Source organism: Lampetra planeri, chromosome 2 (genome assembly GCF_965212315.1).
Source record: "Lampetra planeri chromosome 2, kcLamPlan1.2.h2, whole genome shotgun sequence".
Taxonomy (NCBI): Eukaryota; Metazoa; Chordata; class Hyperoartia; order Petromyzontiformes; family Petromyzontidae; genus Lampetra; species Lampetra planeri.
This window is the reverse complement of record NC_136108.1, coordinates 9,824,298-9,837,986: the sequence shown is the minus strand read 5'-3', so window position 1 is coordinate 9,837,986 and position 13,689 is coordinate 9,824,298. Positions and strand designations below refer to the sequence as shown.

The 13,689-nt window shown below is 52.1% G+C and overlaps 1 protein-coding gene across 1 annotated transcript in view; it reads left to right on the top strand.

Annotated features, from left to right (window-relative positions):
* Nucleotides 1–13,689, top strand: part of VIL1 (villin 1) — a 59,574-nt gene extending 45,885 nt beyond the window's left edge. Inside the window, exons 19-20 of the mRNA XM_078606322.1 lie at nucleotides 1,019–1,138; nucleotides 10,903–13,689. Of these exons, the coding sequence (XP_078462448.1) occupies nucleotides 1,019–1,138; nucleotides 10,903–11,016 (234 nt within the window). The 3' untranslated portion in view covers nucleotides 11,017–13,689. The remainder of the gene's footprint in view (nucleotides 1–1,018; nucleotides 1,139–10,902) is intronic.

Below are 13,689 nucleotides of genomic sequence, written 5' to 3'. Positions count from 1 at the left end.
GCCGGGACGGCTGCGTGCTGTGTAGGGGGGGGTGATGTCGTGGTCAAGGTTGACACCAAGGTTGACACAGGTCACACAGGTCACACAAGCTAGGGGAGAGGTACGTACTGGTCTGGATCGGTCCGGACCGGCAGGGACGAGAGGTGGTTGGAACCGCTCTGAGGGGAGGGGGCTGGCGAGAGCCAGGGCCCAGAGACACCCCCGCCCCTCAGAGGGAGGAGATATAAGACGGCTCCCGGAGAGCGGAGGGGGTCAATCTCAGGAGAAGCTGAAGGAGGTGCGGCCGGAGATCCTGGACCCCCAAGCCTCGAGGATGCCGCCCCGCTGGGACTGAGTGGGCTGAGTAGCTATAGGCTAGGAAAGGAGAGTAACTGGGTAGCTGTAGGCTAGGGAAGGGGAGTAAGGAGAAGAGAGCCGGAGGCTGTACCTCCCTAGGTTGTGTGGTTGGGCTGTTCTCCCAGTGAGTCCGGAGGACTAGTGTTATTGGAATAAAAGCGTGTGGCCTCTACGAAGTCTCTGCCTCATTCAAGAATACTACACTAGTAACGAATTGGCATGTTCTGTTTAGGTGACAAACCTTACTAGTTGGCTGTGTCGGGTGGTGGCGGGTTTAACGACACATTTTATATTTACGTGATCTATCCCCCCCAAAAAACCTGTTGTGGATGATATTGGTCGTGAGAGCCTCCAACGTGTTAAACTGGTGTACGCAGTTGTCAGTAGAGGGCAGTGCAGCAAAATCCAATATCCTGTGGTTAGAAGCGCCCACATCTTTGCTCTTCGTCTTCACGAACTCGCACGCCCTCATCCGGCTGTAGATTGGCAAAAAGGGCTGCACATGTACATGATATATCTTAGCAAAGAAAAATAATGATGAATAGTTCCCGATTTTCCACATTCCCAATCGTTAAACGCCAATAATAAATAAACCAACACGTGAATAATGACCAACTTTTCGCAAGTACAATTATCGGCTCAGGATTATTGCGTAATGGCCATCGCATACTTTATTTTCCAGAGCCTCAACGATGAGAAGCAGGGCAGCAACGAGGGGCCCGTGCCCACTTTCCCGGCCGAGGAACTCGTCAACAAAACGACGGAGGAGCTGCCTGAGGGTGTCGACCCGGCCTGCAAAGAGGTGCGTCTGGGCTGGTGGGGCCAGGGCTTGGGAGCCGAGGACTGGCCGAGGTGTTGGCAGCCTCTAAAATAGGACCCTCACTCTACCAGACCTGGGATCGGCCAATTTTAAGTTTGATGGGGTTCCTCGGGGCCTTGGCAGGTTTTGGGGCGCCCCTCTTTGTATATTTAGTGCCTTCCCTTGACTGTTTTACCACCACCCTTGGCTGATGCCATTTGCTCCATTGTTATTTACCCTGGTTATTTGATATTCTTGGTTCTTACGGTAAAGTCACGTAGATAGAAAATAAAAAATGAAATAAAATTAGAAATAAAATAAAAGCAAAAAACCCACGACGTTTCGATCGCAACACAAGCGGTCTTCATCATGCAGAGAGAAAAGAGGGCAAGCCTCCAAATGCAACTGCTTTATAAGGGTTTCCAAAATGAGTGGGCGGGGGACGAGAGTTGGGGGGAGGAGATCTTGTGCAGCGTAAACAGCATGGGCGGGGCAGCCAGTCAGTTCGACTTTTAAATGTGAAGTATGATTAACAAAGCAAAATCGGAAGTCAAAAGTGAAAACAATTTTAATATTGGCACATATCTGGAAGTAACACACAGTGACTCTATGTGTAGTGGTGATACGCGCTGGGTGTATATGTCGTGTGCCAGCGCGTATGTACGGGTGTGTGTGTGGTGACGCGCGCTGACGGGGAGGAGCAGGCGTCAGTGCGCGGGTGGGGGTAGTGCTGCTGATTGGCTGTGTGCCGGTGACGCGCCCAGAGGGAGTGATCGGGTAGCAGCGCGGTGTGATTGGTCGGGGAGTGGAAACACGCGCTGAGCGGAACCGGATCGTAAGGATAGCGCGTGGGGATTGGGTAACTGAGGAGCGGTGCCGACGTTGAGGTCCGCATCCGCTCCGCCTCCCGGGAAGAAGGGGTATATAAGGTGATGCACAGAGGAGCAGGAGGCAGAAGTGGAACCATCTAAGAATGAAGACGAAGGTGCAGAGATAGAGCCCGGAGAGGAGAGTAATGGAGAGTAGAAGAGAGTAAGGTATAGTGTGTAGCCAGCGAGAGAGAAAGGTCTACACGAGCTGAGTGATGTATAGTGTGTAGCCAGCGAGAGAGAAAGGCCTACACGAGCTGAGTGATGTATAGTGTGTAGCCAGCGAGATAGAACGGTCTACACGAGCTGAGTAATGTATAGGGTGTAGCCAGCGAGATAGAACGGTCTACACGAGCTGAGTAATGTATAGTGTGTAGCCAGCGAGATAGAACGGTCTACACGAGCTGAGTAATGTATAGTGTGTAGCCAGCGAGATAGAACGGTCTACACGAGCTGAGTAATGTGTAGTGTGTAGCCAGCGAGAGAGAACGGTCTGCACGAGCCGAGTATGCATACGGTGTAGCCAGCGAGAGAGGAAGGTCTGCACGAGCCGAGTATGCATACGGTGTAGCCAGCGAGAGCGGTGCAAAGTCTACACGAGGCGAGTGGAGAGTGTAGCAGAGGCGCAGAGTCTACACGAGGCGAGAGAGGAGTGTAGCCGAGGCGCGGAGTCTACACGAGGCACAGAGAGCCGGCAGCACAGAATCCTGAGTCAAGAGAAGTGCAGTGTGAAGAAGAGAGGCCACGCGTTGTATTGTTACAAGTCAAGATTTAATAAAAGAAGTGTGTTCCCGTCAAGGAGTTTCCTGCCGTCATTTTCCAATACTTCATCTGGCGTCAGAAGTGAAACGGGCTTCCAAGTATGGAGACGAGGAAGACCCGTAGGACCCACGGGATTGACCGCGAGGAAGACCTGGACGACTCGGAGCCGCTGGTGGCGGGGGGTGAGGAAGAGGACTTGCCCACGCTGCAGGGTCCGTCGACGGCGCCGGCCGAGCGACCGGGGACAGACGCCGGGCTTCGTGAGGCGCACTCCCGACTGGCGGAGCTGCTGCTCGCCGCCGCGTCCATCTTGGCGGAGATCAGCTCGTCGGGAGGAGCGGGGACGGTGGGGGACATTTTACAAGGTCGCCCCGCAGATTCCCGCCAAAACGAATGGGGGATTCCCGCCATTGCGCCTGGGCCTACTTTTGGCGGGAACGGCGAGCGCCACGTGGTGGTGGGTTCCCAAGCGCGCGCATCGACGTCATCAGCGCGCGAGGGGGTCCGCCATCTTACGTCTGCTGCTGGAGCCGCCATCTTAGACACCGACGGACAGGCGGAGAGGAACCACGAGGCGGATGACTTCATTTTTCAGCAGCGCCTGCCCACATTGTCAGCCTTCAAGGCGGAAGGCGGAGACTGGGGCCAATTTCAGCGAAGGTTTTTGGCGCATCAAGAGATGTCAGCGTGGTCCGATGCTACAGCGCTGCGGGCATTGCCCGCCATGCTGGACGACGATGCGCTCGCGGCCTTCAGGGCTGCACGGAAGTCGGACCGCTCCACGCTGAAGGATGCGCTGGGTTTGTTGGCCAGGGTCTACGGGCCTCCCTCTACATGCCGCCATCAGTTCTACGCAAGACGGAAAGCGGCCACGGAGACCGCGCTGGCCTATCGCACGGCGTTGCTGGCTCTTGCTGATGCTGCGTTCCCTCGGATGGACGAGGAGGGCCAAGACGCGATGGTTTTGGAGCAGCTGCTCAAGTTGGCGCAGGACCTGGGGGTCCCTATCAACACAGCTGACGACATTGATATTTCTTCTTTGAGAGTCGCCACGAGTATTCAAGCGCACGAGGCCCTACAACGGAAGCAAAGCGTTGGTTGCAACGCTGCTGTCGTCGCAGCCCCGGGGTTGGTGGTCGCTGAACCCCAAGTCGTCAGCCCACGAGAGGAGGCGTTCGCCACGGGACGACCAGGGGACTGGAGGCCGGGGGCCCGGTCGCCTCTGCGATCGGGCCGAAAGTCGGAGCAACCAAGATCTACTCCGACCCTCGTCACGTGCTATAACTGCGGCCTCCGGGGCCACGTGGCGTCCGGGTGCCGCGCTCCGCGGCAGCGCGCCATGGGAGCTCGGCTGGACGACGACCGAGAGCCCAAGTCATCTCTACAATCCCCGGCAAGTCGCGGCACCTCACACGCTCGGCCTGTTTATTCGGCACACATGGGACGCCGCGTTGCGGCGGAGGAGGGCCGGTTAAGGTTCGGGGATTCGGTTCGGCGAGGGGGGTTCGGCCGGGACCAGGGAGACATTGAATGGGCGGAATTGGGGCATAGAATTGTGGCTGCTTCGGCGGGTTCGTCCGTTGTTACGGGATCTATTGATGGGGTTGAGATTAGGGTGTTAGTGGACACGGGGGCATCGGCAACTATTATATCGGACCTCATTTATAATATTCTTCCAGTCCAATGTCGTCCGCTGCTTCCAGTGGATGTGCCATTTTACGCCGCTAATGGGGGATCGTTGGGCATTATCGGTCAGGTTAGGGCGTCCATTTGCATTGGAGATATCAAATTATCGGGACCCGTTTTCGTTTCGTCTTCTTTGGCAGTTCCGTGTCTTTTGGGCACTGACTTTTTGGCTAAAATGCCCATTAAAATTCTTATCGATCAACGATGCATTGAACTGCCATCGGGTCGCCGGATTTCATTTTTGACGGGCCCTACTGACATTCGGACGGCGTGCGCTACGATACAAGCGGTGGCGACGCAGACAGTGCAAGTGCCCCCGGGTTCACAGATGTTGATTCCCCTCCGGTTGCGAAAACCATGGGTGAGGGAGGCTTCGGGACAGAGTATGCTTTTGGGTCCTTCTAACAAGGCTGTCGGGGGTCTTGATTTATCGGTGGCTCACACTTTGGTGCGGGCTGACAGGGATCCGTTTGTGATGGTTTTGAACGCGGGGTCGCGACCAGCTGTCATCCCGCAGGGCACCGTGCTGGCTCACGCGGCGCAGGTTCCTGGGGATGATGGGTTGGTTGCGCAGGTGGGCTCGAGCCCCGCGCGGAACGTTGAGCCAAGGGAAGACCTTGAGTGGGTCCATTCGTTATGTGCCGCCTCGGACGATTTGTCGGCGGCGCAGTTGGGTGCGCTGCGCGAGTTGCTCATTGAATTCTCTGATGTATTCAGTAAACATAAGTATGACATTGGGTGCACGGATTTGTTGCACCATCACATTGAAACGGGCGATGCGGCGCCGGTCAGGCTAAATCCCTTCCGACTGAGTCCCGTGGAGAAGGAACATGTTCAGTCGGCTGTTAACGATATGCTAGAAGCCGATATTATTTCGCCCTCCTCTAGCCCGTGGGGAGCGCCTATTGTGCTGGTTAAGAAGCAGGACGGGTCCCTGCGATTCTGCGTTGATTTCCGTCGCCTGAATAAGATCTCTGTGGCTGACGCGTATCCGCTCCCCAGGATGGATGAGTCCCTCGATGCATTGTCTGGTGCGCGATATTTTTCGACTCTTGATTTGTTATCGGGGTTTTGGCAGTTGCCGCTCGACGAAGAGTCGAAACCTAAGACAGCATTTCGGACTCCAGGGGGGCTGTTCCAGTTTAACCGGTTACCCATGGGACTTCACTCCTCTCCAGCGACGTTTCAGCGACTTATGGAGCTGGTTTTGTCGGGCTTGCAGTGGGATACATGCTTGATTTATATGGACGATGTCATTGTTTTCAGTAAAACGTTTGAGGAACACCTCCGGCGATTGAGAGGGGTGTTCTTGCGAATGCGATCGGCTAAGTTGAAATTTAAACCGGCCAAATGTCACCTCCTTCGTAGGTCCGTTAGATACTTGGGTCACATTGTCGATTCTTCGGGGATCTCCACCGATCCCGCGAAGACGGATTGTGTCGGTTCGTGGCCGACACCTACATCCGTTTCCGACGTGCGTAGTTTCATCGGGTTTGCTTCTTATTATCGGCGGTTCGTTGAGCACTTCGCCACTATTGCAAAACCCTTGCACGCTCTAACGGCGAAGGGAGTGAAGTTCAAATGGGGACCGGAGGAGGAGGCCGCGTTTCGTTCCCTCCGGGACGCCTTGGTGGGTGCCCCACCCTTGTGTTATCCCGATTTTGCCAGTCCCTTTTTGCTGGACACGGATGCTGGCAACACGGGCATTGGGGGGGTGCTATCCCAAGTCGTTGGGGGTGTCGAAAGAGTTGTCGCCTACGGTAGTAGGGTGTTGTCTCCGGCGGAGCAGCGCTACTGTGTCACCCGTCGCGAGCTGCTTGCCATTGTTTTTTTTGTGCAACAGTTTAGGCCATATCTTTATGGTCGTCACTTTACAGTCCGAACGGACCACGCGGCGCTACAGTATTCATTGAGGGTCGCCCAGCCCTCGGGCCAGTTGTCGCGTTGGTTGGAAGTCCTCCAGGACTATCAGTTTACGACTACGTACCGTAAGGGGTTGCGACACACGAATGCCGATTGCTTGTCGCGGTTGTTGCCTTGTGATGAATGCGCGTGTTTGTCGGGATCGGCGCGCTGTAAACCGACGCTTGCGGGGGAGATGGGGGCACTGGCTGCGACAGCGGGCGCACCGATCGGGGATGATTCCACTGCCTCTCAGGGTCGGGACTCGCTGCTCTCGCTGTCGCTCAGCGAATGGGGCCGCCTCCAGATGGCGGACAGCTCGCTGCTAGCATTGCGCCGCAAGGTTGGGGGTCCCGAGGGGGACCAGGAGCGTACCGGCTCCTATGTACTTGAGCGGGGCGTGTTATTGAAATGGGACAGTTTGTCCCGGCGGAACGCACTCGTGGTGCCTTCCGCTGTGAGGGGGAGGGTTGTCTTGGCGGCACACGAACGCCTCTTGCACTTGGGAGTTAACAAGACGCTTGCCCTGCTTCAGCGTGACTATTACTGGCCGGGAATGGGAAGTGATGTGGTGCATATTCTGAAGGGGTGCGTTGAGTGCGCCAGGCGTAAACCACCGGCCGTGGCAGCTAATCCACCGCTGCAATCTATTCAGGTCTCGCGTACCAACGAGCTCGTTGCACTCGATATTTTGGGGCCCTTCCCAGTCACGCCGAGAGGGAATAAATATTTGTTAGTGGGGGTCGAATACTTTACCCGATGGCCTATGGCGTGGCCTCTCGCTAACCAGTCGGCAGCGGCTGTGACGGATGCCTTCGTCCAGGGCTATGTCCTGGACAAGGGGGCTCCCGAACGCCTGCTGACCGACCAAGGTAAAAATTTTTCGAGTAAATTGTTGCAAGAGGTGTGCGATCTGCTGGGTACCAAGAAGGTGCGTACCTCCCCGTACCACCCGCAGACTGACGGGATGGTGGAGAGACTCCACAAAACCTTGACTTCCATGCTGTGCCAGCAGGTGTGCGAGGCACATGTAGATTGGGACCTGCAGGTCCCGGGAGTCCTTGCTGCGTATAGAATGGCCCCCCATGCAGCTACGGGGTTTTCCCCATTCTATTTGATGTACGGTCGGGAAGCTGACCCGCCAATAGAAACGCAACTTGGCCTGTCCGCTCCACGAACTAATTCTAATTTGGCGGAACATATTAAGTTTAATATTCACAAGCTGACAGAGGCGAGGGAGGCCGCGCGGCTTAATTCGCGGGCTCGCCAAATTGCTAATGAACGGTTGCGGGCACGGAAGGTGTCCATGCACGAATGGAAACCAGGTGACAGGGCCTGGCTGCATTGCCCTCAGGCACCCTTGGCTACGTCGCCTAAATTGTTGAGACCGTGGAGGGGACCCGTGGAGGTCGTGCGCGTTGCACGGCCCCAGTGCGTTCAGATAAAGTGGGGAAAGCGCCGGTGGTACGTTCACCCCTCCCGACTGAAACCGTTCTCGCCTCCATATGGCCTCCCCTTGTGTCGTGATGGCCGGGCGTGTGACGTGACCGGCGACCCAGAGGGGGAAATGTCTCTGCCTGATCCACACGTATTTTCGCCTGATCTGCTCCCAGGTGTCTCGGAACTGACAGCTGCCGATCACCGGCGGCCGGATCTCCGCGGCGGGGCCGGCCCTTTCAGGCCCGTTCCGCGCCGTCTGGAGCGGCCGGAGCCGCCGGACGTTCGTCAGTGTCCCGCCCCATACGATGGACCAGCCAGACGGACTCGCGCCAGGTCGTGCTACTTTGCATGACCTGCCTCGTGAGGAGTCGGGGCAGTTGGAGCGCCTCGTCACTGCGTGTAGTCGCAGGGACGTGGGGCGCGTTCGTTTCGAATTTGCTCGTATCGTGTTATTGTTGACTTTTCGGGTTCATTGTCAATCTGTACATAGTTATTCTTGTTGTTGTTGTTGTTGTGTTATGTTACGGGGCACACTCGGGGGGTTATGGGGTTTTTTTTTGGTTGGTTGCCGTTTTATCGTCGCGGTTGGTTGTTGTTAGCAGCCGGGCCGGCTGCGAGCTATGTGGGAGGGGGTGATGTAGTGGTGATACGCGCTGGGTGTATATGTCGTGTGCCAGCGCGTATGTACGGGTGTGTGTGTGGTGACGCGCGCTGACGGGGAGGAGCAGGCGTCAGTGCGCGGGTGGGGGTAGTGCTGCTGATTGGCTGTGTGCCGGTGACGCGCCCAGAGGGAGTGATCGGGTAGCAGCGCGGTGTGATTGGTCGGGGAGTGGAAACACGCGCTGAGCGGAACCGGATCGTAAGGATAGCGCGTGGGGATTGGGTAACTGAGGAGCGGTGCCGACGTTGAGGTCCGCATCCGCTCCGCCTCCCGGGAAGAAGGGGTATATAAGGTGATGCACAGAGGAGCAGGAGGCAGAAGTGGAACCATCTAAGAATGAAGACGAAGGTGCAGAGATAGAGCCCGGAGAGGAGAGTAATGGAGAGTAGAAGAGAGTAAGGTATAGTGTGTAGCCAGCGAGAGAGAAAGGTCTACACGAGCTGAGTGATGTATAGTGTGTAGCCAGCGAGAGAGAAAGGCCTACACGAGCTGAGTGATGTATAGTGTGTAGCCAGCGAGATAGAACGGTCTACACGAGCTGAGTAATGTATAGGGTGTAGCCAGCGAGATAGAACGGTCTACACGAGCTGAGTAATGTATAGTGTGTAGCCAGCGAGATAGAACGGTCTACACGAGCTGAGTAATGTATAGTGTGTAGCCAGCGAGATAGAACGGTCTACACGAGCTGAGTAATGTGTAGTGTGTAGCCAGCGAGAGAGAACGGTCTGCACGAGCCGAGTATGCATACGGTGTAGCCAGCGAGAGAGGAAGGTCTGCACGAGCCGAGTATGCATACGGTGTAGCCAGCGAGAGCGGTGCAAAGTCTACACGAGGCGAGTGGAGAGTGTAGCAGAGGCGCAGAGTCTACACGAGGCGAGAGAGGAGTGTAGCCGAGGCGCGGAGTCTACACGAGGCACAGAGAGCCGGCAGCACAGAATCCTGAGTCAAGAGAAGTGCAGTGTGAAGAAGAGAGGCCACGCGTTGTATTGTTACAAGTCAAGATTTAATAAAAGAAGTGTGTTCCCGTCAAGGAGTTTCCTGCCGTCATTTTCCAATACTTCATATGTATTAAAATACCAAGTTAACTATAGGATTTATCAGAGTGCTGCAGTCCTAAAAGTCAATTACAATTGCAATTGCAGGAACATTGCAATCATGATGTAATTGTAATTTAAATTATCAAAGTCAAAATTACAATTGTAATCTACTCACTATCAATGCAGCGAGTGGCACACATTGTGGACACAACTGTAGCCATGGCTTCACCGCCAGATGGAGGAACTTCGCAGTGAGTACTGTCAACAATATATATTGGCACTAAATCCAAGTGTGTGACTTTGTAGTCATGAGGTTTGTGGTGTCATAGGCCAGAGCAGAAATTGGTACCACCTAAGGTGACAAAACTGTGTACGTACAGACCTTAATCTATCCACTGCTGGATGAAGGCCTCCTCGCGCTGTTGCCTCTAGGAGTTTTTGATATACTTCTCTATGCATGGTTGGAGTCCGGGTGGGGTGGGCAGAACCGGTTCAGGTATCCACACAGCCGATATTTGCCATGGCCAGGTATGTTGTCACCAGGTTCAGAGCATAGGTCCACTAGCCACGCTGCCACTGCTCTACCCGGAACATCTTTAATGCTACCAATTTCTTTACACGATTATTTTTTTAAGATAATATTTTCAATGGTTAATTCATCTTAATATTATATCTCGTTTTCGACATTTCAAACGATACAATTAAGTCTTCTTGGTTCTTTCGGTAAAGTCACGTAGAAGGGAAATAATAAAATAATCAAAATAAAACATAATAAAATACAATTCTCACGACATTTCGGCCACAACGCAAGCAGCCCGTCCTCAGGTGAAGAACAGGTCTGTCGGAAAGACAGCGTCTGAATGATACAATTAAGTTTAGCCAGCTCAGGGTGGTGCCAAAACGTGAAATATCCGATCAGAGTCAAAACAGTGCTGAGGAGGAAAGCCATCTGAAATGGTTTCGATGCTGCTGTGGTGTAATGGGGTTAGCACACTGGACATGCAATTCACACGCTGCCGGTTCGATTCCATCTCCCGGTGAAATGATCAGGCATATTTCTTCAATCCCCCCCTGCCTTTGTCCACTTTCAGCAGTATGAATGGGTGCACCACAGTTAGTCGATTGACACTTCGCGTGCGCTGGCGTAAAGTGTGAGTACGCCTACCTGTTCCAAGATGTCTGGCCAGCATTTAAGAGTAGGTCAAATACCTGCTACAGGGACTATCCTGAGCTCTCCCTCTAGTGGCAGCCCTTCCAACAGCAGTGGCATGAGCAGGTTCTTGCAGGGCTACACCTTTATCGTTTACACTATGGGCAGGTGGCAACCCTAACTGTAGACTTCTCACTTCCATTTGCAAAAGTGCAACTGTAATCTGTCGAATGTCCGTCTACCCTCCCCTTGCGAAACAGAAATATCTGTCGGAGGATGCATTTGTGCGAGTGCTGGGCATCACGCGGGGCGAGTTCGTGGCGATGCCCGTCTGGAAGCAACAAAACCTGAAGAAAGCCAAGGGCCTCTTCTAATCGCTGTCTGCGTGACGCTCTTGTGGGCCAGAGAGCGCTGTGCTTTACACATTTTGCTGACATCCCCCCCCCCCCCACCACCTTGCCATTCCTGCTAGCCACATATGATTCCATCAGCTGGATATTTCGGCTGAATACTAAAAAAAGACAATATTATTCCTCTAATTGCTAAAATTAGCCTATGTTTCATATATGCCTCAAGGGCCAACGGGGGGAAAAGTGCAGTTTAGGCGAATTTTGTGTCGGTCTGGCATTTAATCACAAATGGTCTCTGACACTAGAGGGTTGGATGGCATCGTAGTGATGCACACCACTGAACCAGATGACAGTTTTAGCTCTTTTTCACTGTCACTGAGCCGCGCCAGGGTTGTGCCATACCAAGCCAGCTCATGAAATGCTGTGGGGAGGTGCCAGCTGGTTTCTCCACTGCATAAGCAGAGTGGTGCTACTGGAAGTCACACGCGTGTAGAGTACGCATTGACAAAGTTTCCTCACAGTACACGGACATTACACACGCAATGAACGAGTCAAGACCTATATAGGTGACGTGATGCTGTGTCCTCACGGCGTACAGACGTCACGGGCAATCGTAATTAACTCCAGCCCTGTCTCTGCTTGGCCCTTTGCCGATATTCAGGCGTCTTGAGGCCAGGAGGGTGTCTTGGTTTTGTTTCAGTAAATACAAATAGCCAGTGGAAACCCGTCCATAGCGTGAGGGTCCCATGTTGGCGCAGCTCAGATGTGCCAGTGCAAAAGGGTTATTTGATCTTCTTGGTTCTTTCGGTAAAGTCACGTAGAATGGAAATAATAAAATAATAAAAATAAAACATAATCAAACAATTCTCACGACGTTTCGGCCACAACGCAAGCAGCCGTCCTCAGGTGAAGAACAGGTCTGTCCAGAAGACTCTGTCTGTTGTGGCCGAAACGTCGTGAGAATTGTTTTATGTTTTATTTTTATTATTTCCATTCTACGTGACTTTACCGAAAGAACCAAGAAGGGTTATTTGATGCCTGCAGCATGGCAGTGGATTGTGGCACCACCTCCCATGATGCCATTCGCAAGAGTAGCCCATGTTGTGCGTGTGCCCATCGCTATACCCATAAGTTAGGAATTGACAACTCGATGGTGGGAATAAAAACAACTGTCGGTCTTTGTTTTTTGTGGATATACATAAAGAAATTCTGAAAGCAAACATCTCTGCGAAAGGGTATTCATTTACTATGATAGCAAGCTCAGCGTGAGGCTGCAAAATAAAATACATGAGGTGGAATTAAATGAGTGCTCACACACAGTATTTCGCAGCCTGAAGAAAAATATGACGTTTAAAAAAATCCACGTATGAATTAATGTAATCTTAGGTGTTTTCAAACACTTCAATGTCCATAAATAAAATACATTTAATCCTAGGTAATGATGATCAGTTAAACGCATCTTGGTAAATACCGTGTGGTTTTACAACAGCGCGTGCATTAATTATGGCCTTCCGGAACATGAAGTTACACTTTGGCTACAATTCCATGCAAACAGTGTTGCTTGCCTGCCCATCACCTGTATCGTTGTCTTCTCTCACATGAGCTCAGCAAACCTAAATATAACCTAGTGGTCTGGGCTTAACTCCAACCAGAGCTGTCTGGGGTTGAGCTCTGGAAAATATTTTGCTGCCCCCCTCGTTCCTCCACACTCGGTGTGGGAGTAGGGTCCAGGGAGGTTTGGGGTTCCTGGTAAATATTCTGAGAAAATGAGCCCCGTATTGGTGAAAGTACACGGGAATGGTCACCAAATGTCAGGTCATGTGTCGGATTGATCCTTTTCGTTTTTTACGTACAGCACATGTACAGCCCGTTTGTCAATACACTGATGGATTGTGGCCTCCTTGCCATGCAGTTTAATATGGCTTATTGTTTGACCATGCTTCACCACGCTGGTCAGTGCGGAGTGATGAAAGCGTAATACATTTGCTCAAGTTAATCCATTGTGTATAATCTTTTTTTGTACGATTATAAGAAAATAAGACATTTACGTGTATTGCTCATCCCGTAACAGACAATATAGCTGCAAGTCACATAACCGAGTAGGCAATTGCTGATCTTAAATCTAATATAAACGTCTAAAAACTATGTACGGCAGGCAATTGCCACACATTTATTTCAATGAGATCTACTTTTTGCTTCTCGACAAATCTCCTTACCAGTTCAGGTAATGACATATAGGAGGCTTTGTAAATCGATGTTATTCCAGTTAATGTTGGCATCCTAATTGCAGCCTAAACATTTTCATGATTTTGATGGACTGGGAGGTGTAATGTGAATCCTTTTTTACATCATCACATCGTAATGTATAGATTGTTGTATTGTTTTAAGTGTGCTTTCGTTTTATTGTAATGATATAAAATGTTTACTTTCAAAGATATTGACCATGTTTTTGTCTTCAGTGATGGTTATACTTTAAAAATACAAAATGCGTCGACACGTCAAACTATTGCTGTAATGCCTGTCAAGTAAAATATGCCTTTTATTTGTAAGGGTGAAAGTGACAAAATATGAATGTCGGCTTTCAGAACACTATTAGCTCTCCCTGTGTTTCCATCGTTGAGGTATTATATGGCTGCATTCGCTTGTACATTATATGAACTGTATGTGGTTGCCAGGCATTAAACATTAATAATCACA